We start from the raw sequence: 27,523 nt of genomic DNA on the forward strand, positions 1-27,523 counted from the left end.
GTCTGGTCATTTCATGCCTGCTGAAACGTAACATGAAGTACAACAAGAAGCCCACTGTGTATTTGGTCATCTGATCCAAATTAGGTATGAATCTGGTCTTTCATGGGACCGTGTCCATGACAATGCGTGAGCTTCCCCAGCCCACGTTTCTCCCCTAGAGCACTGCATTGCTGCCAAGCTCATCGAGGAGCTCCCAGGCCGTGGGGAAACCTGCTGGTGCTCAGTGGTGAGATCCCTGGGGTTGATTCCTCCTTGTTACCACTGAGAATCCAGCAGAAAGGAAAATTCTGAGTGGTACAGTGTGGATTTTTGTTGCTTTTTTCTGCTAAGGTTGGGATTAAATCGCGAGACGGTATTTCTTGTTCGGACTCAGATGTTTATTAGTTCTTATTTATATTATAGTCTTACAAGCTGTGAGTTTTATAGCACTTTACTAACAAACTACAAAATGGAGTTGTATCACTTTCTCTACAAGGTTTTTTAAGGATGTCTAATTAAGAAATGACACCTAAATTACTTTTACTTTTAACTCAATAACTAACTACTTGTGCCTCACAATATGGAATTTTTTTCTCTAATTACACAATACTGCCTAAACCTAGAAGGAAGAAGGTGAAGAAGAAGGTGAAGAAGGAGTAGCCTTTGCCCTAATACTTTTATTTCGCTTTATATGTATTACTATATTACTATATATGTCCTTTATATGTATATATATTACTATATATTACTTTATATGTATTACTATATTACTGTTTTGCTTTCTATGTATTACTATATTCTAAAACATTAAACTCCCGAGTTTCCCACCATGTGATATCACACACTTCTATTCAAACTCCACACCCACAATCCCAGTTCTGTCATTCAATTTTGGAAGTTTTCTCCACAACCTCAGGTCAAATGCAGTGTTCTCTTGGGGGTCAGTGCCTGTCAGCACAGAAAGTCTCAAATTGTCAGCATCCAGGGTTCCAACAGTTCAAAAGCTGTGAGAGAGCGAAATGAAAGGCAGGCCAGCCTTGCTCTCCAGAGATCCAAGGCAGGGAAGAGATGCAGGTGGGAGGATTGAAGGGTCCTCACAGCCTTCAGTGTCTGCTGGGCAGAGCTGCTACAGCCCACCAGGGACTGGTCTCCAGGAGAAGAGGAGCTTCCACATGTAAAACCTAATGATGCATTCAAAAAGAAGGGACCAAGAGCCCTCCTGCTCAGCTGGATGATGACTGCATTTAGGCAGGAAAGAGGATGCTGTTCCATGAGAAGGCAAAAAGAAGAGGGGTGGGTCACGAGTAAGCAGTGAAGAGGAACTGGCAAAAAAGATGAAATACAAATGAAATGGAGGGCATCTTGCTGAGAAGGGGGAATACAAGATCAGTAGAATGTTTTGTTTTCCACGGACTGTCTTACACTGGTAGTTCTCGGGTCATTTTCCTGGGTCTTCACCTATTCCAAACTAGGTCTTAACAATAATAGAAGCCAGCTCCAGTCCAGAATTCTTGCTTGTCTTTAGCAGAGCTGACATCTTTTCTTTGCTCCTTTTAAACACTGCTTGCAATTTAGGTGAGGTCTGCAGAGCTGTACAAGAGCAGAATCTAATTTAGACCCATCAATGGAGAAAATAGGATGATTGTTTTAATTAAATAAAGAACTAAATTTTTGGTGAAACAAAAAATGGAATGGAGAAATTCAGAAATCTCAGAAGGTACATCAGTGAAAATTATTCTATTTGATTAAGTGGGAGCTTAGTCACTTACCAAGAAAACATTCTGAATTGATAAGTATAAAATATAAGTGTAAAACATCAGGGCAAGTGATGGTTTCTTGGATGTGCTGAAATGGCTTAAATGAGTCCTGCAGTAAAGTGCTGGTAGCACAAGTCTGCAGCCCTGTTGTGAACATTCCTGTTCTCTCCCAGGAAATATCAGTTCCTTTATATAGTGTGAATGAGAGATAAAGACAGACTTTCAAAGCCACTTTACATCTCTGGTAAATGTGGGCCAGTTCCCAGCTCTGAATTATAGGATATCCAGCACAGGAGAATGCAGTTATCAGTTTTCCCAGTGCACCACGAGAGAGCTTTTGATCTTTGTGATCAGATTATCTTGTTAGTGGCTCTCAAAAGGCAGCAGGAGCAGATGATATTCTGTGAAGACCGATGCATTGACCTTTTTCCACTTACTGTGCCTGTTCTGAGCCTGAACAGAATTTAAACCTAGGAGGGGAAGAGCAAAGCTGCATCAGACAAAGAGTTCTTCCTGCTCTCCAGAAATGTCACTGCTGGTCTGCCGAGGGCAGTTGGTTCTTTGCCTTCTCGTTGTGTTTTAACCTGGTTTCATAAACAAACAGGGCTTATGTAATGTGCTCTGCTGTGTCCCTGCCTCTCAGCCTTGCCACTCCTGCTGGATCTTTTCTACTCTTTAGCCAATTTTAATCAAATTTAACAGATCCTGAGTTCTGAGAGGAGAGACACTTGCTGGTAAAAACAAGTACTGTGAACTCAGTCTTTGTGAGGGCACAGAACCTCCATGGAAGCTATCAATGAAAAACCATAGGAAAAATCATAAGAAAAAAGCTCCAGTGACAGCTGCTGCTTGCAGAAGTATATTTTCTTCCCTCTTCTTCCCTTTTTAAATAAAAATGATTTAGCAAAAGCATTCAATGTCCTCAGATGTTACCACAAAACCGTGGGAGTACAACATCTGGAAGGAGAGTCTTTTCTTCTGTCAGACTTATGCAACATGAAATTCATTTGTCTGTTCTGTTACAGCACCGTACTTTCCCAAACAGAAAAAATCTGGCCTGGCCCTTCATGTGGAATAAACTGGAGCAGCTCCACAGAATTCAGTTTGCTGATTCATAGCAGCATAGGCTCCCATCCTTAATTTCTCTTTCTTTTCCTGTACATGTGGCACTTTCTAAATAATACAACATATTTATGATATTCAGGATTTCAGAGAACCATGGTGGCCCTGAGACAGTGGGACTGTTTTTATATGTGGCTTTGGGTTGCAATGTCATTAAAGCTGGTTAGCTCGTGTAATGAATAAATGGTGATTTAGCTCCCAACATTGATACATGCTAAATGGATGACAAACATCATTACCCATCTTCTTTCCATATTTTCCATACTTCATTCCATGTTGTGTTTTAGTGCTTTGTTGCTGTGATTTAGTGTGGAGGAGCCTGAGCAGATCCCTGCTTCTGTCATGTTTTAACACGAAATGTCAAATTTGAAGCCTGGGTCTGTTGAGCACTACCAAGAAATGAGAGACTTTGATTGTTCACAAGTCTTTCCAATGAAATGTCAAACTTTTCATACTCTGAAAATGATGTTCCCCAACATAGAGCTTGAAAACAGATAATTATCCAAGAACATGAAACAGAATTAACATGCACTGGAGCATGTCATGAACATTTCCCTCAGCAAATAACAAAGGTAATTGCTGTCAGAATACAAAGCAAGGAGAAAGGTTGGCTCTTTTCCTTAGACAATTGAGATTGGCCACTGTTTACTCACTTAGCCCACAAAAACATGCAGCCTAGCAGAAGGGTGCCATTCCAGGGCTGATGGAGTGTGACCAGCCTGCTGATTGCAGGCACTTCTCATTTCACACTTCCCAAGTCTGATCAGACACAAGGTCCTTGGTTATTATTAGACATCTAAACCCTGATGAGTCAGAGCTCATTTGTAAACCATGTTAAGCCCTTCTAATAATGAATACATTTTTTGAACCACATTTTGACTTCAGGCACAATTAAGAGGCTTCACTTCTTAGCCTAGAAGAAAGAATGGGTGTAATTTGCTAGGTGGACACAATTTTCCCACATAGAAATCAGAGAAGCAAGGAAAAAAAACCCACTCCTAATTGCTAATGGGGGTAGTTCTGGTTTGTGATTTCACAAATCAATGTTCTAATATTAGAAACCAGAGGAGTGTAGAGCTACAGGATAGAAGTGTGGAAGAGACCTCCTGGAATACCACACGTAGCTCAGTGACATCACCCATTTATTCAGCCAGGTCTTGCAAATGCTTGAGAGTTTTTGTCCCCACCTTCCTCGTGGGAGGCTACTCCCAAAACTCATCACTCTAATAGTTAAAATGCTTGTTTCCACCTGTTTTTTCCTGTGCTTCTTTTATTCTCAGAGATGTCTGCACTTAAGGGAAAGGCAAAATACCTTTTACCAGCAATAACCAGATTCTCCCAGTCATCTTTGTGCATGGTCTTCTCAGGCTCTTAGTATATTTTACTAAGTAAAATATAGTACATTTTATGTATATATAATATTTTATATATCTAATATCATAAAATATAGTCTATATATTTAATATAGTATATTTTACATATATATTTTATATATAAAAACATTTTATCTATATAAAATATAGTATATTTTATACAAGTAGAATATCTTAGTATATTTTATCTATACAAAACTTGGAACTTGAGCCATCCTGTAGTGAATATCATGCATAGAGAGCTGAGGGGTAAGCAAGAGTCCACTGGAAAGAGAAAGACATACCTATGATTTCTGATCATTAACATTCTTAATCTTTAAACCAAACTTCAGGATTTTTATATCATTCTCACCACCTTGTGGGCACTCTCAGCAACCCTCTGCCTCTGAAGCTGTTGTATCAAACAGACCCTCTCCCAAATAATGAACTATTTTGAAGGGTAAAGGGTCTTTTGTAAGCAGGTTTTATTTTTGGAAAAAAGTACACTATGCCATCTAAAGGGTTTTTTATTTCCCAAAGTGAACTACTTTGAAGAGTCTAAGGTCTTTTGTAAGCAACTACTACCTATTCCTCACCAATAATTATGTTTATGTTACATTTTTATTACAAAATATTACGATTTTATTGCAATTGTTTACCTCTTTTTTTTACCTTAACAAGATGCAGAGAGTCTTCGGTGTAACACGACAGATTTTTTGCCATATGCTCTATTTTCAAACGACACGTGCTGCAACTTAAAAAGCCGGTTATGTTTTTGGGCAACACTGGACTACATTTTCTGTCTAAAGGTGAAATTCACACCTGTGGCAGGGATTAACCCAATATCTATGTTTGAGTTAGGCATATTAGATACCAGATCAGAAGGATCTTCTTTAGTGCATCACAAAATACCAAAAAGTTACAGCCCCACAGCACGACCAGACATCAAGGGGAGGTGTCTGCTGCTCCCCTGCCCCAGTTGACTTGCTGAATTTAAATCAAGTTTCTTTCTTTTCTTTAAACATCTGTTTAAGCACATTACTAACTGGAATGAGTTTGGGGTTTTTTTTTAACTTGTGCTCACTTTGCATCTGTCACAATTAGTGCTTTTTGGGTGACATTTTACCCAAACTGTTACTATGAAGCTCTTGCTAATAGTGCTAAGATTCTCTGAGTGCACATTCCTGTTGCTCCTTCACAGTGTAATCAGTAAATATGAGAACATTTGTAGCTTGTGTAATTTAATTTAGTGAATATTGAGCTGATCCTGGTGCTAGCAGTCTCCTAGCTCACCTTGGATAAGCAGCTGGAAAACAGAAATCACAAACTGCAAAAATAGAAGCATTAATTGTGTAGTGTAACAAAGTGAATCTCTAAAAACCATCTTTAGATTCCTGTTGAAACATTTGTAATCCAACCAGGAAGAAATAAATGCTTTTAGCTCTTCTGCTCTGGGGGATGGATCTGCAGTAGAATGTCCAGGAAATCAGAGAGACACAGCCAGGTTAGAGAAAGGACTCAGAGAAGAAATGAATAGTCAAAGATAAGTGAAAGTGTGGATTTGTAGGTATCCGGTGTGTCACCTGGCAATAAAAATATCAGGAAGAGGTTAGTGAGTCAGTCTGCATAAACCAGGAGAGCAAAAAGGAATCACAGGTAGAGATAGATGTGGGCAAATACAAAGCCTCAATGACAGAGGATGGAACGTGTGTGTGGAAAAGCTAAGGCTATGAAATTAGGAGGGAAACATAGAGAAAATAAAGGAATGATTGCAAGAAACTTCCACTGAAACCACAAGAATCTAAAGCCATTGTAGGAATACAGATGCTGCTTCTGAAAGCAGTAATTTAGTGGTTTGATGTGAATAAAAGCAAGTCAAAACAAATCAAAACACCAATTCCAACAGCTTTTTGGCTTAAAAAAAGATGGATAAAATCAGAAAACAAGTCCTGACCTTCCTAGAAGATGTACAGCTCCTACTGGAGATGCTCAGAAACAGTGGGAGGGTTGGTCAAATAATCAACATACTTGGAACAAAATAATCCTAGAATGAAGCAGAAGATGAAAAACAACATGGAAAAGACATTAGAAGCAGCGGTGTCATTTTCCCTGCCACATGCAGTGATCCCAAGGAAGCTTTCTGTCACTGTAACCCTCCTGCTGCTGGATCTGTAAGCCTGTCCTGCTCAACCAAAAATTGGTGCAGTTCATCCAAAAGGTGGCTCTGTGGGGAGCTACAATGTCCCAAACCAATATAGAGAGGGTAGGTTTATTCTGAGAAACTTGATGAGAGAACAAATTAAAAAAAAAATGGGGAAAAAATTGCCAAAAATGGAAAAAGAACTTTGAAATTCCTGTGTGTAGCTTGAGTGGAGATACACTAAGGCAGAGGGGAAATGAAGGTGTCAGGCCCCACTTTTTGGGACTTGAACTTAGCATGTTTCCATGTGATTCAAGAGAACCTTCCCTTCAGTGTATATAAAATATATATATACTTATATATTCTAGGAGCATGGGCACAGACAGTAAATACAAATATCAATGTCTGTAAATGTGAGGTGCTTAGGCTGGAGAGAAAAACCACTTAACAAAGGAATTTACCAGTGTTGGTCCAGTCCCTGAGCTGAAAAGGTCTGCTCTGGAGGGACATGAACAAAATTCCAAAGCCACTGTCAGCCCATAAGTGTGCTCCATAACTTACGTATAGCTGTTCATTTAAATTATTGTAATGTGTCCAGGTGACTTGTAAAGCAGGATGTGTCATGAAAGGTTATTGGAAGGATCTGAATAAACAGCAGAAGGAGGGCTGGGGGTGTTGGTTGCTGCAGAAGGTTGGATGCCTGTTCCCTTCAGCTAAAAAGGGGATTTTGGAGCTCTTTTGGAACTACCAGTCAGCTGAAAAATCATTTATTTCCACAGTGCTACTAGTAGGCAGCTGTTTGTGGTGACAGCAGGAGAAACCTCCTTGAGCTGTACTACTTCCTGAAGAAACTAGAACGCCTTTTTGAGTTTCTGTGAAATAGAGACAAAGGAAGAACGAACCAAAGAAAATGTCTGACAAAATTGAAGCTAAATAAGTTTATTTTCGTTACTGACACTGTAATAGATGAGTGCTAGATAACATGAAAAGAAGAAACAAAAGCAACTGCCACATGCTTTTATAAAGGAGATAAGAGCATATGTGGAGGAAAATGAGCCATAAATGTTATCTCAGAGAGGTCCCACTTGGAATAAGCATATATATGGCATTTATGTCTAAAATTTGTTATGTTGCTATTGTTTTGTGAAATGACAGAACATCTGCTCAGTCACAAGGCACCAGTAAAATGCAGCTTTATGCCTAAAGCAGTATGTCAGTTCCTAACAAAAAAATGTATATAACAGGCCAAAAACAAAGGCACATTGTCTTTTCCAGTTGTAGTCATTTCTGACCTAATAATGGTTTAGAAAGGATTTTTTATTTTTATTTTTAAATAAATGAATGGGAGGATTGAGTCATTTATGACTCTTTTCAAGATGAGGCTTTGTGCATTATTTGTACAGAGGCTGGCAAAACCTTTGTCTCTGCAAATCATATTTATGTCACTGGAGCACTTTTAAAAAGGCATCTACTTGTAAGTACCTTGAGAAAAAAGCATGCTTAGCTTAGAGTTCTTAAATGCAGTGTGCAATCAGCTGGTTTTTCCTCCCACTGGAAACACCAGAGAGTGAAATGTGTGCTCACATGGCAAGTGGACACAAGTCACATTTCACCTCAGAGCTGACTCCTCAGAAGAAAAAAGCATTCACAGTGCAATCTGTTGTGTAGAAAACTAATTAACAAATCCCTCTGGAACAATTATTCCATGGAATTTCTCTCTGAATATTCCAAGCACACAACTTTTAAGTGGCTTTATTCAGAGAGAATATTTTCATTGTTGTGTTCACTGACCTGAGAAATCTGAAACTGGTGTAAAATACAATTTTTAAAACCTAATTTCTGATAAAATGGGGTTATTATCCTACAGCCTGAAGTCATACACATGCATATATGATGCAAACAGACTGGTCAATGAAACAGATAGAAATTGGCACCTTTTTCTACAGTGGTTTTCATGGAGTGAAGCAGTTATTATTTAATTAAGGTGTGGATGTATTCAAGTGAAACAAGGCTTCATAAAAAAACCACGATAATGAATTTCTATTCTGCCACACCTGTGTCAGAGTGAGAATTAGGGTTAGACTCGTTGTGGAGAGCTCAGGGGTTGTGTGTCAGGGGCTCTTTGAGGCCTCTGAAGTCTGAAGGACTCTTTTATGTGACTGGGAATGTGTGTGCTACATCATGAAGTATTAATAGGGGAGAAAGACAGGAGCCACTCTCATATGAATTCTTTCTTCTCCAGAAAACCTTATGTCAGCAGAACTTCTTGGTTTTTTTTAATGTCACTTAAGGCTGGGACCTTTGCTGGAATAAATAAAATCCAGGAGAGTCATCTGTGTGTGACTCAGAGCTGAATAGTAATATGTGATTTTTACCTTTCAGCTGAGTCAGATACAGACACTAAAACTTCCCCACAGAAGCAGTATATAGTTTCTCAAAAACCTTTCAAAGGTTTATGAACCTGATCCAAAGCTTACTGCAGTTGGGAAAATTCCTGATTTGAGTCAGTTTCCAATTGGACTGTACAAATCTTATTGATCTATTTATGTAACCTTTTCAAGAGGGAAAAAAAATAATCTTTCACATATGGCAGAAACTTGAAGACTTAATTTTTAAGCTGTTAAGATTCCAGTATTCCCTGGAATCTTAGGCAGCAGGTGTCTTATGCTTTGTGAAGGTAAAGGCACAAGCTCCAGGGCCCAGCCTGAAATTCATTGCAATTATTTAACTGAGGCATCAATTCTCAGCACCGGAACAGAGCACTCCCAGGCAGGAGCTGCTGTGCAGAGTTGCCAGAGTGGCTGGATAGCATCATTTGTCAGCTGGCAGGGAAAGAGCCACCAAAATAAGGCATTTTTAAGAGTGGCTCTTAAGCAATGATAGAAATGCCACATCTGACTCCCATCTCTGCTCCCCAGTGTTAAACAGGGGCAAGGCACTCTGGTTCTCCCTACAGCCGTCTGGGAAAGCAGGAGGATTTGTGCTTGGTGGCAGCAGCCTGGAGAATTGTTCAAAGTTGTTAACAGACCTGTGTCTGCCAGGCTGTCTCTGAAGATGACCTGAACCTTCAGATGACCTCCAGCTCCTCTGCTGGGTACCACAGCCACAGAGCATAGCAGGCATTCCCTGCCCACAGCCAACCCCTGGGGCCAGAGAGGAAAAAGTGATGGCTAATGTCCTCCATTATGGTCTTCTAAAGCTCCACCATCCCAGTCCATCCTGATGCAGTTGGTGCTGTTTTCACAGAATCACTGAATGATCTAGGTTGGAAAAGACCTTTAAGGTCATCTAGTCCAACCCATGCCCTAACACCTCATCAGCTAAACCATGGCACTGAGTGCCACCTCCAGGCTTTTTTAAAACACCTCCAGGGTGCAGTCTCAGGCCTCTGAGACAGGTTTCTGTTATTCTGTGAAAAAAAGGAGATTGGGACATGCTGCCATAAGCTTTGCTATTGCCCTGAAACACTGATCTCACTGGAGTCCTTTGGCTACTGCCAAAGGGAGCTGTGCCTGCAGAATGTGGAAAAGAGAAGGATGCTAGGTCACAAGTCACTGTGAAATGGTGACATTGCCTTCTCAACAGGGATGCTCAGTGTGTCTGGAGCTCCTCATTGAAGAGGCTACACTATCCCATCTCCTGGAATGAGTTTATTTATAGATAAAGCATTACTGATGCACAAAGTCAGGCTCTGGTCCATCGTTCTAGGGGAGTGGTAACCACAGGACATAAAAGCCCTGTTGTGAAGAGACTGTGAAAGGGTATCCAAGGTGGAAAGGGTTGTCAGGTCAACCTGAGTTGATGTGAAGTGATAATGGTGAACCTGGATATCAGGGCTCTGGGTCATTTGGTGGCCCCTCTCTGCTAACAAGCCAAGAAAGGGCTGGATGCACCTTCAGAGATACAGAGGAGATGCAGCTCCAGCTCCTCTCTTGCTGCAGTGAAGGCACCAGAACCCAGAAATGCTGCAGTGCACCATGCTGGAAACCTCAGCTTCCTCCTTGGAGCTGGGGCCCATTTGGTTCAAGTATTGCTTGTTTTGAGTGGAGGGCAGGATTTGAGCCATGGGCAATGAATGAAATCAGATCTTTGCAAAGGAGGAGTGCCTTAACAGGCAGTAAACATTTCTGCTCTGACTTGCAAACAGTCATTAAAAGCCTTTATTAAATTCTGTGTCTGTTCTGTTTGCCACTTAGCCATTTCTTTTCATTCTGAAAAATTATAACTAAGAATGGATGAGTCTTTTCTAATATGACCAGGATACAATACATTTGTGAAAGAACTGAGTTATCTTTCTCCCTCATAGGCAAAATTTTCCAATTGTTTAACAAAAATGTTGTTTTGTATTGCTGTGACATCAGTCTTTATGGCTGTGAATGCCAAAGCTCAGCATTAAGGAATTTGTTTATAAAAACCAGACATGCAGTAACAATTAGAGAGTGTTCAGCATGCTGCCCCACTCGAGTCCATACCCTCTCCTCCCACTTACTGATCTTCCCACTGCACTGTGCAGTTACTTGTGTCTTCAGAAGGAGCAAACCGAGCTCTTCAGTGAGAGGGTGCAGAATTTCCTGAGTTCTGCCTTGTAGAAGTTGGCATCTGTTATTCCACAGAACCAGATCCCTGCTCCAAGCGTTTGTCAGCCCCGGAGTGGAGGATGGCAGCAGCACCTGAAGAAGAAGGAGACTGTGACACAAAGTTTCCTACTAGAGAGAAATTGCTGCATCTATCACCATCCTTTCAGCCCAGTTAATACAGTTGTATTAGCCCTGTGCTCCAGTTCACCCACAGCTCCCAGAACAGCTCCTTTGTAGTGCTTGAATCTCCAAAGTGTTATATTTCAAAGTACATTTTGCTCAGTTCCAAGAATAATCAGTCCACTGGGATGAAGCAGATCACAAAGCCTGAAATGGGTCTGAAGTACTTTGGGAGGAAGATACTTGTGCTGAAGGGTTTTGAATAGATCCAGTCTGGCAGCAGTGCAGAGGCTTTGAGAGCAGTACAGTCTTCCCATTTGGTCAGTGCTCCTCAGGTGTGGGGGAAAGGTTCAGGCTTCTGGACCATCCTTGCTTGATGAATATTTGCCTTATAACACAATTTATTAGTCTGAGCCATTTGGGTTTGGTTTTGTTCTTTTCCCCAGGTAGTGCAGCTCTTGGTGTAACCTGCACAAGGCTGGGTTTAGATTCACTCCCAAGGAAATGGGATTTTTCATCTTTTGGAGCTACCAGTGAGCTGAAAAATCATTTATTTCCACAGTGCTACTAGTAGGCAGCTGTTCATGGTGACAGCAGGAGAGAGTTATCTAAACATCAAAAAAGCTGAGTGTTGGGGGGTAAATATGTTGTTAGAGCAAGCATGACCTGGTGTGATAGATTTAGATTTATTTTAGAAAAGGTTTTCTTATTCTCTGCTCAGTCCTGGAAATATTTCAAGTGAAATCTAATAAACAACTTGCAGTTGGAACAGGCATCTTAAATGGCAGCATCTTAAAAGTCATATCCAGGGGCAAGGTTTCCAAGTGACCAAGCCCATCATGAAAAGTAGCAAATGCCCTCAGCTATGAAGTTTGTCACTGTAAATCCCTCAAAACAAGTACTTGGACAGCTGGCAGATGGTTCCATCGTTAGCAAGTGTTCCCCAAACTCTGCTTGGCAAAGGAACAGCTGTATGTTGGAACCCTGGTTGCTGAGAATTTGAGACTTTCTGTGCTGACAGGCACCGACCCCCAAGAGAACACTGCATTTGACCTGAGGCCTTGGAGAAGCTTCCAAAATTGAATGATAGCACTAGTATTGTGGGTGTGGAGTTTGAATAGAAGTGTGTAATATCACATGGTGGAAAACTTAAGAGTTTAAGGGTTTAGAATATAGTAATACATATAAAGAAAGATGGAGGTTTTAGGGCAGGGGCTGCTCCTTCTTTACCTTCTTCTTCACCTTCTTCTTCACCTTATTCTCCATGGGTTTGGGTGGTTTTGTATAATTGGGCAGAAAAGTCCCCATTGCAGGCATGGGTGGTTCATTATTGGGTTAAAAATAAAAATAATTTAGGTGTCATTTCTTAATTGGACAGTTTATCCTTAAAAGGCCTTGTAGAGAGAGAGGTAAGGCTCCATTTTTAGTTTGTTAGAGTGAAGTGCTGTAGAACTCAGGGTTTGTGAGACTGTGACATAGATAAGAACTAATAAACATCTGAGTCCCAGCAAGAAATTCCATCTCACACATTTAGTCCTGACCCTGGCAGAAAAGAAGCAAATACTCACCAGCTGTGGGAACAGCACTGTGGTGGTACTGGTAGATGTGATGTTTTCAATTAAAAGTTTGATAAGTGCCCCTGGTCATCTATGGTGCAGAACATTTGGTTGCATACTCTGTTATTCCAGAATATTTGAATGCCATTGCCAGAAACAGCCTCCAACTTGAGGAGCTGCTCTTGAAAGTGCATGAGAAAGTGTTTGTTGCTGTATAAACCAGAAGGGTGCCAGGGGTAGGAACCGCGTGAATAGTCTGACCATGGTTGGTTTGTCACTTCTTCCATTTCAGCTGGATGCTGAGAAGGCGAAGTTGAAGCTGGAGAGATGGGGTCCCCGAGATGCTGGCAGTGGGGCTGGAAGGAGTGAGGAGATGGAGTCAAGTGGAGACTGTGATGATGAGGATGGCTGCCAAGGGTCCGGGGACAGGATGCACACAGCAGGTAAATACAGCTTGGAGAGCTTAGAAATTCATGAGTCACAATTAGGTGGACAGAGCTAAGACTTAACACTGCTTGAATTGCTGTCAAAATCCTACTAAATTCAAAGGATTGAATCTTAATCTGTGAAGAGCTGCAGTAAAAATAGAATGATACAGACAGTAACCCAATATAATTTAACACTTGGCATGCAGATAAAAGACTTAAATGTAAAATGAATAATGTCTGCAGTGAAATCTGAATCACAGGAATGCTGAAGAGCCTTCCTAGATAATGTGGGTCCTTCAGATAAATAGAAAATTGATGACCTTAGAGAGTATGTGAAGTGTTAACATAAACATTTATTTATTGCAAAATTATACTGAAGGATGATCCAGAGTTGGCTCAATGTTGAAAAAAACATAAGGAATACTGTGGGGTTTTTCCTTAGTGGTGAGCTGCTGGTTAAATGAAATTTCTTGATAGTCTCAGATATTGCATTCTGCAATATTTATTCATTAAATTACTTGGATAATATGTCATCAAGTGTAGAATCAGCTTCAGCTTCAAGATCTAACAACTTCCATCAACATACTGGCAATATAATATGCAGTTAAATCCTTTCAGTAACTTAATAAAAAGTAAGATGTTTCTAAATACTTGATATTATTGGTTTACCTCATCTCTGAGTTCTGATTCATTTTACCTCACCAAAATGTAACTGGCTTAATTTACCGTAGTGTAAATATAATGTGGGTTGGATGTGTAAATACATGAAATGCAGATATGAGTGCTGAAAACAATGCTCATTGAGATGGCTGGAGCTCAGGCAGGCTTTAAACTGCTGCTTGATTCTGCTGAGATAAACAAATGCCTTTTCCTTGTCCCTTTGCCACTGAGTGGAGAGGGGAAGGAGGCGTCTCGTACTCAGGTAAGATTTGCAATCATGCTGTGATCAGCTTGTGGTCAAAATTTCAGCTGTCCCTGTAGTGAATATTTGTTCAGGAAAACCAAACTTAAAGATGTACTTTGGAATGTGTGCAAAGTGTTACAGGTAATTGCAGCACCAGCCTATAAATACTTGAATTTTAGTTTGCATTGATGACCTGTGTGATCAGGGTATCATCACATAGGGACACTGTTTTTAAAAATTGTTCAGTAATTACAACTGACAGATCAAGCAGAGGTTTTCACCATCTACTCACCAATATTTTTGAAAAAGAAACTTGGATAAAATGTTATTTTAAAACTCTTTGCTTAACTTTTTAATTGTTTACTGTATTTCATCCATAAGCAAAGAAAATACTTGTAGAGGTTTTAGACCCTGGGGATTTAGGAAGATAAATACTGTAATATGATTTCCTCTCTGCGTGGAATAATAGACACAAAAGCCAGGTGCTTGGTAGTCTTCAATGAATAATCAAACTATTAATACACCATTTGGGGAGGATGTGTATCCATGCTTCCACGGAGAATGGCAGAGTTAAAAAATAAAAACTTGGATGCTTTCAAGACTTGACTTTCAGCTGGCTTTAATAATGGAAAGCTACTTAATGTTACTTTTTCTCCTTTTTTGCAATCTATTTAATTAAAATACTTTATACTGATATCATCCTGGATTTAAAATAATTATATTTATATAACTGTCTGTTTCAGAATTTAGCAGGGTGTATATCCAATTAAAAAGGTACTTACAGTAAATTTTAGAAAATGGTATTGATTCATAACATAAGAATAAGTATTTCATTGTGTGACAATAGTAATGCTCTATCATAATTAGCTTTAAAATATTGTACTGTATGCAAGCCACTAACAGTAAATCTCTTTTCCATATCTGGATACAATTAAGAGATTAAATGCAGTAATCTCATTATGGAGCTGCTTTGCTTTAATAGAATGTTGAAGAAAAACAAACATCATATTAGTTGTATTTCCCCTTGCTGCATGTCTGTGAGATGATGCTGGCAGTTGTACAGCCTGTGAACTTGTATTTCCTAACCTTAAACTCATCCAGTCCATCTACCCATAGCTTTGTGGAAGTGGAATATGACAGCATTGCCTGTTCCCTGCTTGCCTGGAAATGGAGTGGCGAATTGGCTCTAAAGCTAAATCCCACACGCAGCCCTGGCTTGAAGGGTGCTGAAATCAGTGGCAATGTCCTCACAGGTGTGGGTGAGGTACACAAGGATACCTCTGAGATGCCACCGAGCTCTTCAGGGCATGCTGGAGCATGGAGTCACACAGCAGGACAAAGGGAATGAAAAAGGAATAAAAGCCTTTCCAAACACAAACTTTCTGGCAGAGCAGTCATGCTTTTAACAACAGGCCCATGAAAAACAGAGGAAAATATTTTAATGTCAGCTTCTAAATTGCAGAATTGAGAATATAGTAAATATGTACTACATCTGTAATTTATTCAAAAGTATATGAAAATTTTATTTACTGCTCTATGTGTTGAGAGCATTGCAAAAGACTGATTGCTTTTAGTTTTTGAAAACCTACCAAATGCTCATTTCTTTCCACCTCCCAGAAAAAAAAAAAAATAAGCCTTTTCTTTACTGTTAAATGATGTTAAATGACCAAGAATTTCATCAATATATGGGTTCCCATCATGAAATGTTTCTGTTCATAGCTATTCCTAAAGATCTCCCCAGACAGGGTCCCCTTCTGACTCCCCATGTTGCTTTTCCAAGCTGCTAACAGAGGGCTGGGCTCCTGGGTTTTAGATTTCAGCATGTCCTGAGTGGGTGAGCACAGAAGTGATTCCATGTGTATATTCCAGCCAGCTCACTGTAACACCCTTTTCCCTCTGTAGTTTTTTATTCCCTTTAGTTGGGGTTTGCTATCTCTGCAGTTCAGCTCATCCTGCAATGGACAGTACAATTCTGTCCTTTTGTTTGTCACTTTCTGGCCGTTGAGACTCATGCCTGCATATCAATTAATCATTCTATTTTGTGTCTATAATTAAGACACATGGCTGTCTATCAGCTAGTGCTGGGATTTTGTGTTTGTTGCAAATAAGTCTTTGCTTGACCCATTCCCTATTACCTGAAAAGATTAACACTTCTTTAATGATAATGGGCTTAATTATCTATTCTCTATCATGTGTGTTTATCCAAATGATTTTTATATTAACAAGACAAATCCTCAGGAAACCATGATTCTCTTCAAAAATTATGGATGGTGGAAGATGCTTTATAATGTCCTGTTCCCACAGGCCTTACCAATTACCCCAAGTATCTCTTCCTGGGGAAAGCTCTGGGAACAGCAGTTTCTCAAGCAGGCCCATGTGTTATTTGTTGGCAAGTCCCATCTTTTTAATGACAACATCTGTGAATCATCTTTGAACAAAGCTTTGTTGGGAGAGATTTAAGAAGAGGAAAGCCAGCCATATAAATCTTGAGCGTGGATGGGGAAGTTGCTCTGTGGTTTGCCCTGCTGCAGTCCTGCGGGTTTCTAGGCAGAAGGGCAAAGCAGCATCTTAGGCTAAGCCTTGCTGAGCCCAGCCTGCTCACAGAGCCAGGTCTTACGTGGATCTGACCAGTGTGAGTCCACTGATGTCAGTCCTTGTTCTTTAGCCCTTACACAGAGCAGGGAGTGCTCAGTGCCCTGCAGGATTGAGGGAGAGGAATGAGTGTCCTGCTGCTCATGAAAGGAGAGCAGCAACAGCTTCACATTGGATCCTGCCTCTGCTGCCTCCTTTTCAGAGGAGAAAAATGTTTGGTAAAAAATGGGAAGGAAGCCTGTGCAAGGAATTCCAATGCCCAGCTCTGTGTTGTGATGAGGCCACACCCAAGCAATGACAACCAACATTAGGTGTCAGTTCAAGGAAATAATCAGGTGATTCACTCCTAAACAAAGGTGGAGTAAATGTTTAGGCCACAGATATGCTTAAACCTGTGTTTAGTGCAAGGCCAAAGCCAGTTGTGTGGAGCTCTGGGCTGTGTGGAAGTTGTGGAGCACTGTCATGAAGAAGGTTGTGCTGACACCACTCTGGGCACGAGTCCATGAGCACACCTGCATGCAGGGGACACCCAGGTATTCCTGTATCCCTGTGTCTCAGGCTGGATGTTTCACACAGCCAGTGCAAGGCAGAAATTCATCCCAGCTTCTGTCTTGAGGAGCCTGACACAACATGGTGCAAAGTCCCAAGGAGTGGAGCTGTGCTCTGCCTGGCAGGGCAGGCAAACAGCTCCTCCACTGAACAGAACAGACAACCCCAAATGTCTGGTGTACTTGAACTTTAGTCTTCAGATTCACCTCTCTGAGGTTGGACTCTATATATGGCTCAAAAAGCTCAGCCCTCAGGTGGGGCAGGTGTTAACCCCACTCCTTCTGACATGCCTTGAAACTTGAGATCGTTGGAAAGTGGCAATATGGAGCTTTCCTTTGGCCTGGCTCACTGTCTTGTTCCACACAGAGATGGGCTTCTGCTGTGTCCCCATCCCAAAAGCAGTGGGTGTCCATGGAATAACAAGTGCCTGACCCTCAGGCACAGCAGATTTTTACAATACTTCCAATCGTGTCTGTCAGTGCAGGCATTCAATAAAAACACATCCTGGGACATCCCAGCCAGACTTTGACCATGACTGTGGGCTAAATGTGTTTTCTTGCTGTGAATTTTGCCAAATGCTTACCTAATCCCAGTAACAGTTTTCTTCTGCATTTCCTCCTAATTCATGAAGCTCCTTCCCTTTAACAAGAACTTTCAAATTTTGGACATCCCAGTTGAACATCCTGCCTTATTGTCTCAGATCATTGCCTGGGTGGGAATCTATAACAAATCTGCTTGGAACATTCTGATTGCATGATTCCAGCTCTTGGCATTCTTCTTGGCTGTGTAGACAATCCCTAGCTTTCTGCTTATCTTTCAGAGTATCTGAAGAGATTATCCTGGTTGTAGATTTCTTATTTAGGGCATATGAGAAGGATGCATTTTTGCCCCAGTATGCCTTTACAAGTGCAGACAAGTAAATTTTCTTTTTTCTTATTGTCTTCTGTCTGATCTGTATCTGCTCTCAACAGCAATGGAAAGTTAATGCATTTCTCTGACTGCTTATGAATGTTTCCATTATCAGTTTTTTCCTTTTGAATATCAAGATTCTTTAATGCTTTATTATGTTATCATTCTCCCAGCTTGTCTGTCTTTTCTTAGCATCAGTATTACTGTATGACCTGTCATTTTAATCATACTTCATTTCCATTCACCGTGTCACAGGCTGCACTTACACTTGTATTTATCCAAATACACAGTTGTACAGCTGCTGATTTTGTAATTATTAGTACAAAACATCAATATTCTGAGATCATAATATCTGCTGGCAGTCAGCCATGCTCGTCAGCTTGTCATTGCCACATGTCCTCACAGATGATCCTGGCTCACAGAAATGCTGCATTTTCAGTGTCTTCTATCTTCCTGCCTAGAGAAACCTCTCCATCACACCTCCTCCCCATTCTGCTGCCTTGCATAGCCATTTTTCTACATCCTGAGTTGCTCAAGACATTTTATCTCCAATTCTGTTTTTAGAAAGCCTATAAATTCCTAGATTGCCCTTGGCATAAATGCCTCATTCTGTCCTCAGAACAGCACAGTAACAGGTTAAACCCTTATAGAAATTTGATTTTTCGGGCAAACTCCACCTTATGCTTGCCATTTGGGGTGGTAGAGAGACATGAGCCTCTGTCAAGAGGAGCAGAAGCAAACCCTGCCAGGGTCTTCAGCACGTGTGGGGGAGTGAGTGGTAGTTCCACAGCTGGCAAATTTCTGGCTGTGGCTTCTGTTTTATGATACAGTTTGGGAAGAGACATGGGAGCAGAGAAAACCAGAGAAACCGAAATAATCCAAATGAAGAGTGCAGATTCTTAATTATTTATTTGAACTTGGGAAGGTCTGATCTGGTCCTGAGGTGAGTTACTTTGATGTCATAGTGGTGTCCCACCATTCCCTCCTGAGTACACCTGGCTGAGAGATTCTATGGGTGGCAGTGGCATTTCCTGCAGGCTCTGCTCTGTGCTGTTGGGATCAGAGGGCAGCTGAGAGGGGCTTCAGAGAAGGGAAGAGAGTGTTGCAGGGGGAGAGAAGAAGAGAGAAAAAAAAGAGAGAGAGATAGAAGGAGGTTTCCTCATCTCTGTCCCAGGATAAATCTATTTTATAATCTGGAAATACCAGAGTGAGTTTAGTTTTTTTGTTTTGTTTTGGTTTTTTTTTTTTTTTTTGTGGTTTAATGTTCTGCATTACACAGTATAATTTTAACTGAAATGAACAGAAGAAGAATCTTAGAATCATTCCTCAACCTTTCTCAGCCTCAGCATTGACGTGACAGTTTGAGGTGTAAAGGAATGGGATTTCAGCTCCTTCAGATTCTCAGTCCCAGACCTGAGGTGAGAGTTCCCAGCACCACCAGGGCTCCTGTTTAGATCCATTCAAGACAGGAGTTTTTGCCAAATTGTAGAAATGACTTTCTGCACAACCAGATAAACACATCCCCTGCAGGAATTTCTCCTAATGCTGAGCCGAGCAGTAGCTAGAGGAACAACAGACCGTGACTCTCTGAACAGCTCTGTGACTCTCTGAACAGCTTTGGGGCTATCTCTTGTGCCTTCAAAGAGGCAAAATGGTAACTGGGGAAATGCAGTTTTACCATTTAACCAGAGGAATGTAAATTACAGCACATTTCTGGTCATCTTAGCAGCATTTAGACAAAATTAAAAGGTAAAGCATTTTAGTTGCTTAAGGTACTCTAAGCCTTCCAATGCATGTTCTGTAGGAGGAAATTAAACATTGGAGAGATCAAGATAAAGACATTTGGGGCTCAAGTGTTTGCAGTAGTTTTTATAAGCAGCCATCAGGGACTGCACTGGAGATCACTGAAGGGTAATGCGCTTTTCCCAACTTCTACTAAAAATATTACCAGTAATCTCTGTCCCTTGAACACACTTTTTACAGCAGAACAATTTTCACTGCCCTTGTCAGCAGTATTTTATCTGGTTACTTTCCACAGGAGTAATTCCATGTGTACATCTGTTTCTGAGATGGGTTTTGAAAACAGCCCTAAACTGAACACTCATTGATCTCATTTTCCAGTGAGTTCCCACTCAGTAGCATTTCTCACAGATATTAATAAAGAGGACTTCTTTTAAACAGAAGTGTCAAAAAGCTGAATGGTCCTAAACAGGACCATAGTCAAACCACAAAGACCATGAACAAAAAGAAGCACCTTGGTGTTTGATGGCTAAAATTTGAGAAAGACAGGTTTCTAAGAAACCTCTAAACTCTTGAAGCAGGACATCTTGATTCAGACTGTGGGAGCACTCTGCAGGTGGATACTTTGACCCCACAGTCATAGTGCTTTTTTTCTGAGAATGTCATTTGAAGGAGCAGGCTGGCACCCAGAGTTCACAGGAGGAGAATAAAACCAATCCTTCACACGGAGCTCCCGTGAGATGTGTGGTTTGCATCCTTCTGACAAGGAATTCACCTGAGAGCTCCAATATCGTGGTCATGCCACACAGTGATAGCATAAATGTGAAGGCTAAGGCAATCTGCCCCCAAAAGGCCATAAAGTCAAAATTAATTAAGAGGAGTTAACAGTGAAAGGTCCTTCAAATTGCTCCAAAACAGATCACTCATATCATTTAGTGGAAGCTCTCTTTAAAATATTAATGCCATTATATTAGAAGTTATCAAAACAATCCTGCAAGCCCAAGGCAAATATTTACCTGCCAGTTGGTTTTGGTGCCACACAGGGAGGAACACTTACCTCCAGGTAAGTGTAAGTAAGGAGCCAGGTGACAGGGACATTGTTTCTGCTCCTTGTCCTGCACCCATGGCACCTCTGCCACCTTCCCTCCTCACGTTTCTGCAAGGAAGGAAGATACTAAAATCAAACCCTGGGCCTTCTTTCTTCCAAAGGTGAATTCTGCCAGGTTAATTAAGGGAAGGTTATGAATTACTGCAACCTTAAAGGCTTTAAGAAGCCCTCTATCATCTCTCTTTGCACACAACAAGTGAAAGGCAGCTAGTGCAGCTGCTTGGCAGTGGAAATAGAGCTGAAAGTTACTGACAATGAAAATACACTTTCTGTTTCTCCCTGCTGACACCTTCCCTTGTTTTATGGTTCGCAAGGAAAGCCTAAGCAGTCACTGTTCTTTTAGAGGAGGAGAAGAACTGCTCTGGTTTGTTTTCCCTCCCTCCTCCCTCTCTTGAACCAATGTTTCTTTGGGGGTGCTTTGTCTTTGCTTTTGGGGAGAAGCTGCCTTGAGTACACCAGGTGCACATTTGGAGGTTTTCTATTCCTTGATTGTCCATTTTAAGGTAAAATAACACTCCTTAAAAGAGTTCTGTTGTGCCTGAAGCCAGCAGATAAGCCATCAGAATGTCTCAGCTGAGAAATTTAGGATCAAAACAATACCCTGAAAGAAAGCACAGTTTAGTTTTACAGTAACAGAGAGCACAGCACAACTGCTCTGTACTCTAGACTCAATTTACTACAAAAAGAACAGAACTTCAGGCTAAAGTATGTGACATATCAACAGGATCAAGAATTTATAGGGCTGGATCTGGCTGCCTTGAGATCAAGGTACTTTAAAATAACTTAAGCCAGCTGATGATCTTGCATGTACTTAAATACCTTCCCTGAGAAGTGTTCAAAGATTAGGCACATTATTCCTCAGCAGGTGGTTTTGCATCTGGTTTATCCCGCAGTGTCTCCTGTCTGCTGGTTTTTAGGAGTGTTTATTTCTTTCCTTTGATCCTGAAAGCAGCCAAGTAATATTTTCCTGAAATCTCCAATTTGGACAGGACAGTTGACACCTTTCAGAGGCCTTTTAGGGTGTGTTGGGTTATAACATCATCCAGTAGCCCCAAACTCAGGAACTAGATTCAACTTGCAAAAGAGGAGTTAGAAACCTTTTTGGGTTTATATGAGGTGCTGAAGAGTGGAGCCTCAATCTGTACAAAGAGGGTGAAGTCCCAAAATTATGGATGATGAGGCTCATTGTCGTAGTTCTCAGTGATAGAAAAGTCAGCTGGATACAAGATCCTTCAGCGCTTCTAACACTGCTCTTAGTTTGGTTTCTTCTGCCTCCAGTAATTGCCCCTCATGTTTACTTGTATTAGAAGCTTTTATTTTTCTAAATTACATTCTATTCCTAGTTCAGGCTCCTAAATATCACAATCAGAAAATGTTTTCTTTCCTTGTCTTCCTGTCTTTTAGGATTTAGACAGATTGTCTGACATTCTTTAGGTTGTCTTCTTTAATCTCCCTATTGTGCTTGCTCTTCTCCGAATGCCTAATAGTTTGTCAAGCCAAATTTTTATTATTTCTGAAATAAAAAACTATAAAGAACCAACCAAACTTTGAATATGACAAAAAGGTATTTTGAAATTAAGAAAATGGTTTTGGTTTAGTTTTTTTTTTTTTTAAGCTCTGAGGTATCTTGTGTCACATTAGTTTGTTCATTGGTTCATTCGCTCATTAGTTATACTTCTAAGTAAACAATCCTGTTAAATTTGCAGATTACTCTTCATTTCAGCAAGATTTAAGTCCATTTCCTGCTTTTGTGCTTTCTGAAATGATGCACATTCTTGATCCAGGTGTGATTTGCACAATCAAACCTCCCTTGCACCAGTAACCTGCCTGGGCAGCTCCGTTGCCCAAAAAGGTTGAGACACATTGGTCTGGTGCCCTTTAGGAGAAACAGAACTAGCATTTTGGAAGAGCTGAAAGCAATAAGTGGATATTCTGGGGAGCAGACTCAACTTTTGAATACGCAGACAGTACCATTTCTGTCACTGTGCCGACCATAGACTCTCACCTGAGGTCCAGGTGAGGTAGGAATGTTGAACAGTGGTGAGGCAGGTAGTACACAAGGGAACAACTACTCTTCCAAAGTTTATTCAATTTACTTGTGAAAGTCATTGAACATTCTCACCAGCACAGCTTTAGCCCACTTACCATGGGATTGCTGCCCACAGTTAGCAGTTAATTCATAGAGATAAGCAGGACTGGGTCCGTGTGGGCATGCAAACCTCTTGGAATCACCAGGAAGTAGAGGGAGACACTGAAATCAACGTATAAAACTGTTACTTGCACAGAGAGCCTTAGAAACTCTCAGCTTTCCAAACTATTTGCCACTCCTCTCCAAATTAAAGAGAATTTGCTAGTGCAACATTGCAACTGCCTAGTAATAAATCATCATTTGATATTTATAGCCCAGAATTAAGAGTGGTGACTCAGACATGCTGCTGACCATTTGGCAGTGAAGTCCTAAGAAGCCAATCTGGAGCAGCAGGGAAAGGAATGGCTTTCTGATGTGAAGTCAGACAAGTAATTTCCTATTTAAAATTTGATTAGATAAAATCTTTTGAACATGTGCTTGTAAAGCAACAGCCTGGTTAAATATGTATGGAGCTGCAGCACACGCAGGACACTGCTACAACAGCACAAAGAACATTTGCAGTAACCTGAATGTGGAGGGGCAAGCACAGCGCCCTGGGCTAAAGTCCATCAGGATAAATCTCTTACACAATAGAAAAACAGTAGAGCTGTTGGGAGAAAAGCAGTTTTCTTCCTGTTTAAAAACCCACAAATTTGTTTCTCTATCGAAAAGGTTTCAGTTTGAAAAATGGAAACATTTGTTGTACATATGCAATTGGAAGAATAATTTCAGGGGATACTTTTTGTAGGTTTTGAACACAAAAGGGAAAATATTGATTCAAGCTGGAATATCTTGCCCCCTGCAAATAATATATAGCTTTCATAATAACAATAATAATACTATATAATAAGCTTGATATTTTTAGCCAGAAAGTTCTCAATTTAAAGGCATTGCATTCTAAAATTCACAAGAAAGAATATAAAGGCCAGAAAAAAACAAGATGTGGGAATTTGGCCTGATTCTGACCCAATAATTATCACTGGGGATTTTGCTTTTGACTTAATGAGACAACAGTTTGAGCCAACAAACAAAGAGTTGGATTCTGCTGCCCTTTCTCCCTCCTGCCCAGCGTGGTAGCTCTAAGGCTGCTGCAGAGATGTTGCCCGTGATGATCTGCAGCAGTGAGCTTGGCCTGTGCCAAAGCACAGAAAGTCCATTGGTTCAGGTTAAACAACTGTGACACTGTCTTTTTTTAATAACCTGATTTATCTCATTTACACAGGTCATGGCCCCTTTTGAAACTCAGCTATTGGTAATGACGTATCCTCTCAAAACTGGGATGCAGCCCCAAATCTGGGATACAGCTCCATTGCAAGTTCAAGCAGAGAATCCCATTACAATAGTTCAGTACAATTGCATCCAGGCAGGGACATTTTATCACTTATCATAAAAAGTACTTGCAGAACAGTCCTGGGAATTGAAATATTCATGTTATATTCACACATTAAAAAATAACTATTTTTGAAAATGATCTACTACTCATGTTCACTGGAAGTAAGTTTTTCTCTCTTCATGGAGCTCTACATTTTTTTTATTAAAGCCATGGGAACAGCATTCCTTTTGTTGAGTCCTTGGTATGAGAAACATCCCTGTGTTCCAGCAGTCTGGTCACTACCTGCTGCACTCGTGTTCATTCCGTGGACCTTAGGGGATTTTTCTTGGAAGCTCTTTGCCTTATCCCTGCCTGCCAGGGTCTCTCCAACCACTGTCCCTGCAGATTTCATTCCAGCCCTTCAAGGGATGCACTGGAGCATGGAACCAGCCAGGTGCTGCCTGGGTTTGGCTTTTCCAAAGAGGAAGAAAAGCCCTGAGCATCAGCAGAGTCATGAGGCCGTGTCCTATTCAAAGTCTCACATTTGGAGGCTTTTCTTGTAGCTGCAGAGCAGTGCTGTGGTTGGCCCTATCATGGGTTTTTATGCTTTCCCCTCAGACAGGGTGGAATATGGCATTGCCCTGTAAGAGAGCCAGACAGCTTCTCAGCAACCTCACCTCCTGGCATGCCTTGGGATGGCTGCCTAGGGCAGAGGCTGGACAAGATTCAGAGAATAAAGTGGGTATTTATTGAAGGCCTTCAATTGCTACACCCTGGGCAGTCAGAAGCCTCCCAGAGGTGGACAATGGGCACCAGTTTTTCAGACAATTAAAAGTTTGGTCCATTTACATGTCAGGGGTTAATTCTCCAATTACAGCTTCAGCTAATGAAGTAATTTACCCCCAGTTTGCTCCCCCCAATTCACAAACACACTTGTTTGTACTTTTTGGGGCCCAAGGCTGTAGGGTGTCTTTGGATCTCAGGCCCAGAGGGATTGTTTTGTCTGACCAAAATGTGAAGACAGTAGTTAACACTCTGTATGGAGTTTGGAGTTATGAACTAATGCAGCACAGGATCTGAAAAATATAAAGGCTAAAATCCTAAGGCATCACTTGCAGTCCAGTCATTGCCCTCCACAGTTTCAGTGGCTACACATGGAAGAACTCCCTCCTCTCTCTCTCTCCAACCCACAGCCACTGGTGTGTGTGGTTCCCCGTGGCCTCCTGATCCTGTGGGGTTGGGAATGCAGATTTTCATGGAGCAGTGTTCCCTGCTCAGGTTCCTTGGTGCTGAGAGGGGATTCCTGCACTGGTGAGCAGCATGTGAGATTCCTCTGATTGCAGCATCCCCGTGTGGTTCTGTCCTGCTCCAGGGATTCTGCTGCATGTGCAATCCTCCACACTTGAGTAGGAATGTACTGGCTGTCTTCAAGCTGCTTTAAGCCTCAACATAAACTCCACATGGATATCATGAACTGAAAAGAGCTTTATCAAAACAAAACAAACAAACAAACAAACAAACAAAAAAAACAAAAACAAAAAAAAAAAAACAAAACAAAAAAAACAAAAAAAAAAAAAACAAAAAAAAAAAAAAAAACCACACCACTTTAATCACATTCCAGAGTTCTGACATGTTAGCGGGTCCTTGACAGCTTGTCAGTAAATGAAAAAGATGCGTGACACTAATGGGGGGACAGCAGTGGTTTGGGATCATACCCAAATGCATCACTGGGAAATGCCCAGTGGGAGCCTCCCCATTAATCCAAGAAAAGCCCCAAGTAATCAATGTCCATCCATGGGGCTGTAAACCCCCGATGCTTTTGAGTTCACACAGCAGCCTGGGCACTGTCAGCGGAACTTCTGCTTTAAAATCACTTTGCATCCTCTTTGATGAGCACATTTGCATAATCTGTGTCACAACAGAAATTGGAAGTGTGTTGTATCAAAGAAGATTTGAAATGAATTTTTTAAACTGCAGATAAATCATAAACTTATTTTTGCAAACTATATGAAAATGCATTGCAAACTGTAAATAAGTCTATTCAAAGGAGCAAATACCCAGCCACAGAAAATATTTTTCTATCTGTATAAATACACTGAAACCCTATCAATCTGCAGAATACATCAAAAGGCTTTATAAGAAATAAGCAAATTATAAATTCCTAGAGTGCCAATTTTCTTCCACAGATTATGCAAACATTATGTGTGCTTCAAGTAAAGTTGCATTTTATTAAAAATGTAACTCGTGATAAAATGGATGTAACACTTGAATAACGATTTTAAATTTTTATTATTCTCACCTTATAAAATAATATTGAAAAAGTGAATTGGGCTAACACAAGTGCATTCATTATGCATGAAATCTCTATTTAGTCTGTAAAGTGCAGAGCAGACAGATAGTGGCCATTTTATGGTGCTGTAATTACTGTGTCACCATTTGTGAAGCATTTATGTAAAGTACAATGCTTCTGACTAACTATGGACAAACTGTCTGCATCTGGTTAAAAATCAAACCATTGTTTTCAAATCCTTTGTGTTCTGCAGACACTGGAGTGCAGTGTAATCCACCACCACTTACATAATCAAACACCATCTCTTTCTGCCATGTGCATTCTTTTTAGATAGACTTATGGATTATACACCTTAATAGTGTCATTTTTTAAAAGCAGAAGCCTATTATAAAACAGAGATCCTTCTTTATGTGTTCCCTCGTGTTACAAAGAAGGCTTGAACACTGGCACAGGTGTGTCTTTACTTAAGGGCTCTTTCCCCTGTTTTGCAGATACATGCCTTGGCTTTTGGTGCAGGTAACTTTTCTGTGTTTGCTGTGTTCCCCTGACAGAGCCTTGAGTTTAAGTCTTTGCAGTGATCCTCTTCCATACTGGTCACAGCTGCTGGGTAAATGCCAATGACTTTAGAAGGTAAATAGTCAAAAATCCTCCCCTGGCAAGTGTTCAGGTCCTCTGCTCTTTTCACTTCACCCATGTCACACATGTCAGTGATTCCTGGGATTTGGGACGTGCTCATAAATTCCCTTCTGAGACAGAAGGATTTCCCATGCCAGTCTCCTCTTTGGGACTCTCAGTCTGCAGTGCCCGTGGAGCTGTGTGGCCATGGCAGAGCCACAGCCAGTAGGACCACAGCTCGCAGAGCTGTGTGGCCATGGCAGAGCCACAGCTGGCAGAGCCACAGCTGGGATAGCTGTGTGGCCATGGCAGAGCCACAGCTGGCAGAGCCACAGCTGGGAGAGT

At 40.9% G+C, this 27,523-nt stretch overlaps 1 protein-coding gene across 6 annotated transcripts in view; it reads left to right on the forward strand.

Annotated features, from left to right (window-relative positions):
• The window catches only part of LOC128811910 (glypican-5-like), a 434,871-nt gene that overhangs the window by 311,814 nt on the left and 95,534 nt on the right, over positions 1-27,523 (forward strand). For all 6 annotated transcript variants that reach the window (XM_053985864.1, XM_053985866.1, XM_053985863.1 and 3 more), the window contains one exon: positions 12,896-13,046. In XM_053985864.1, the coding sequence (XP_053841839.1) occupies positions 12,896-13,046 (151 nt within the window). The remainder of the gene's footprint in view (positions 1-12,895; positions 13,047-27,523) is intronic.

The sequence above is a fragment of the Vidua macroura genome, chromosome 10 (genome assembly GCF_024509145.1).
Source record: "Vidua macroura isolate BioBank_ID:100142 chromosome 10, ASM2450914v1, whole genome shotgun sequence".
Taxonomy (NCBI): Eukaryota; Metazoa; Chordata; class Aves; order Passeriformes; family Viduidae; genus Vidua; species Vidua macroura.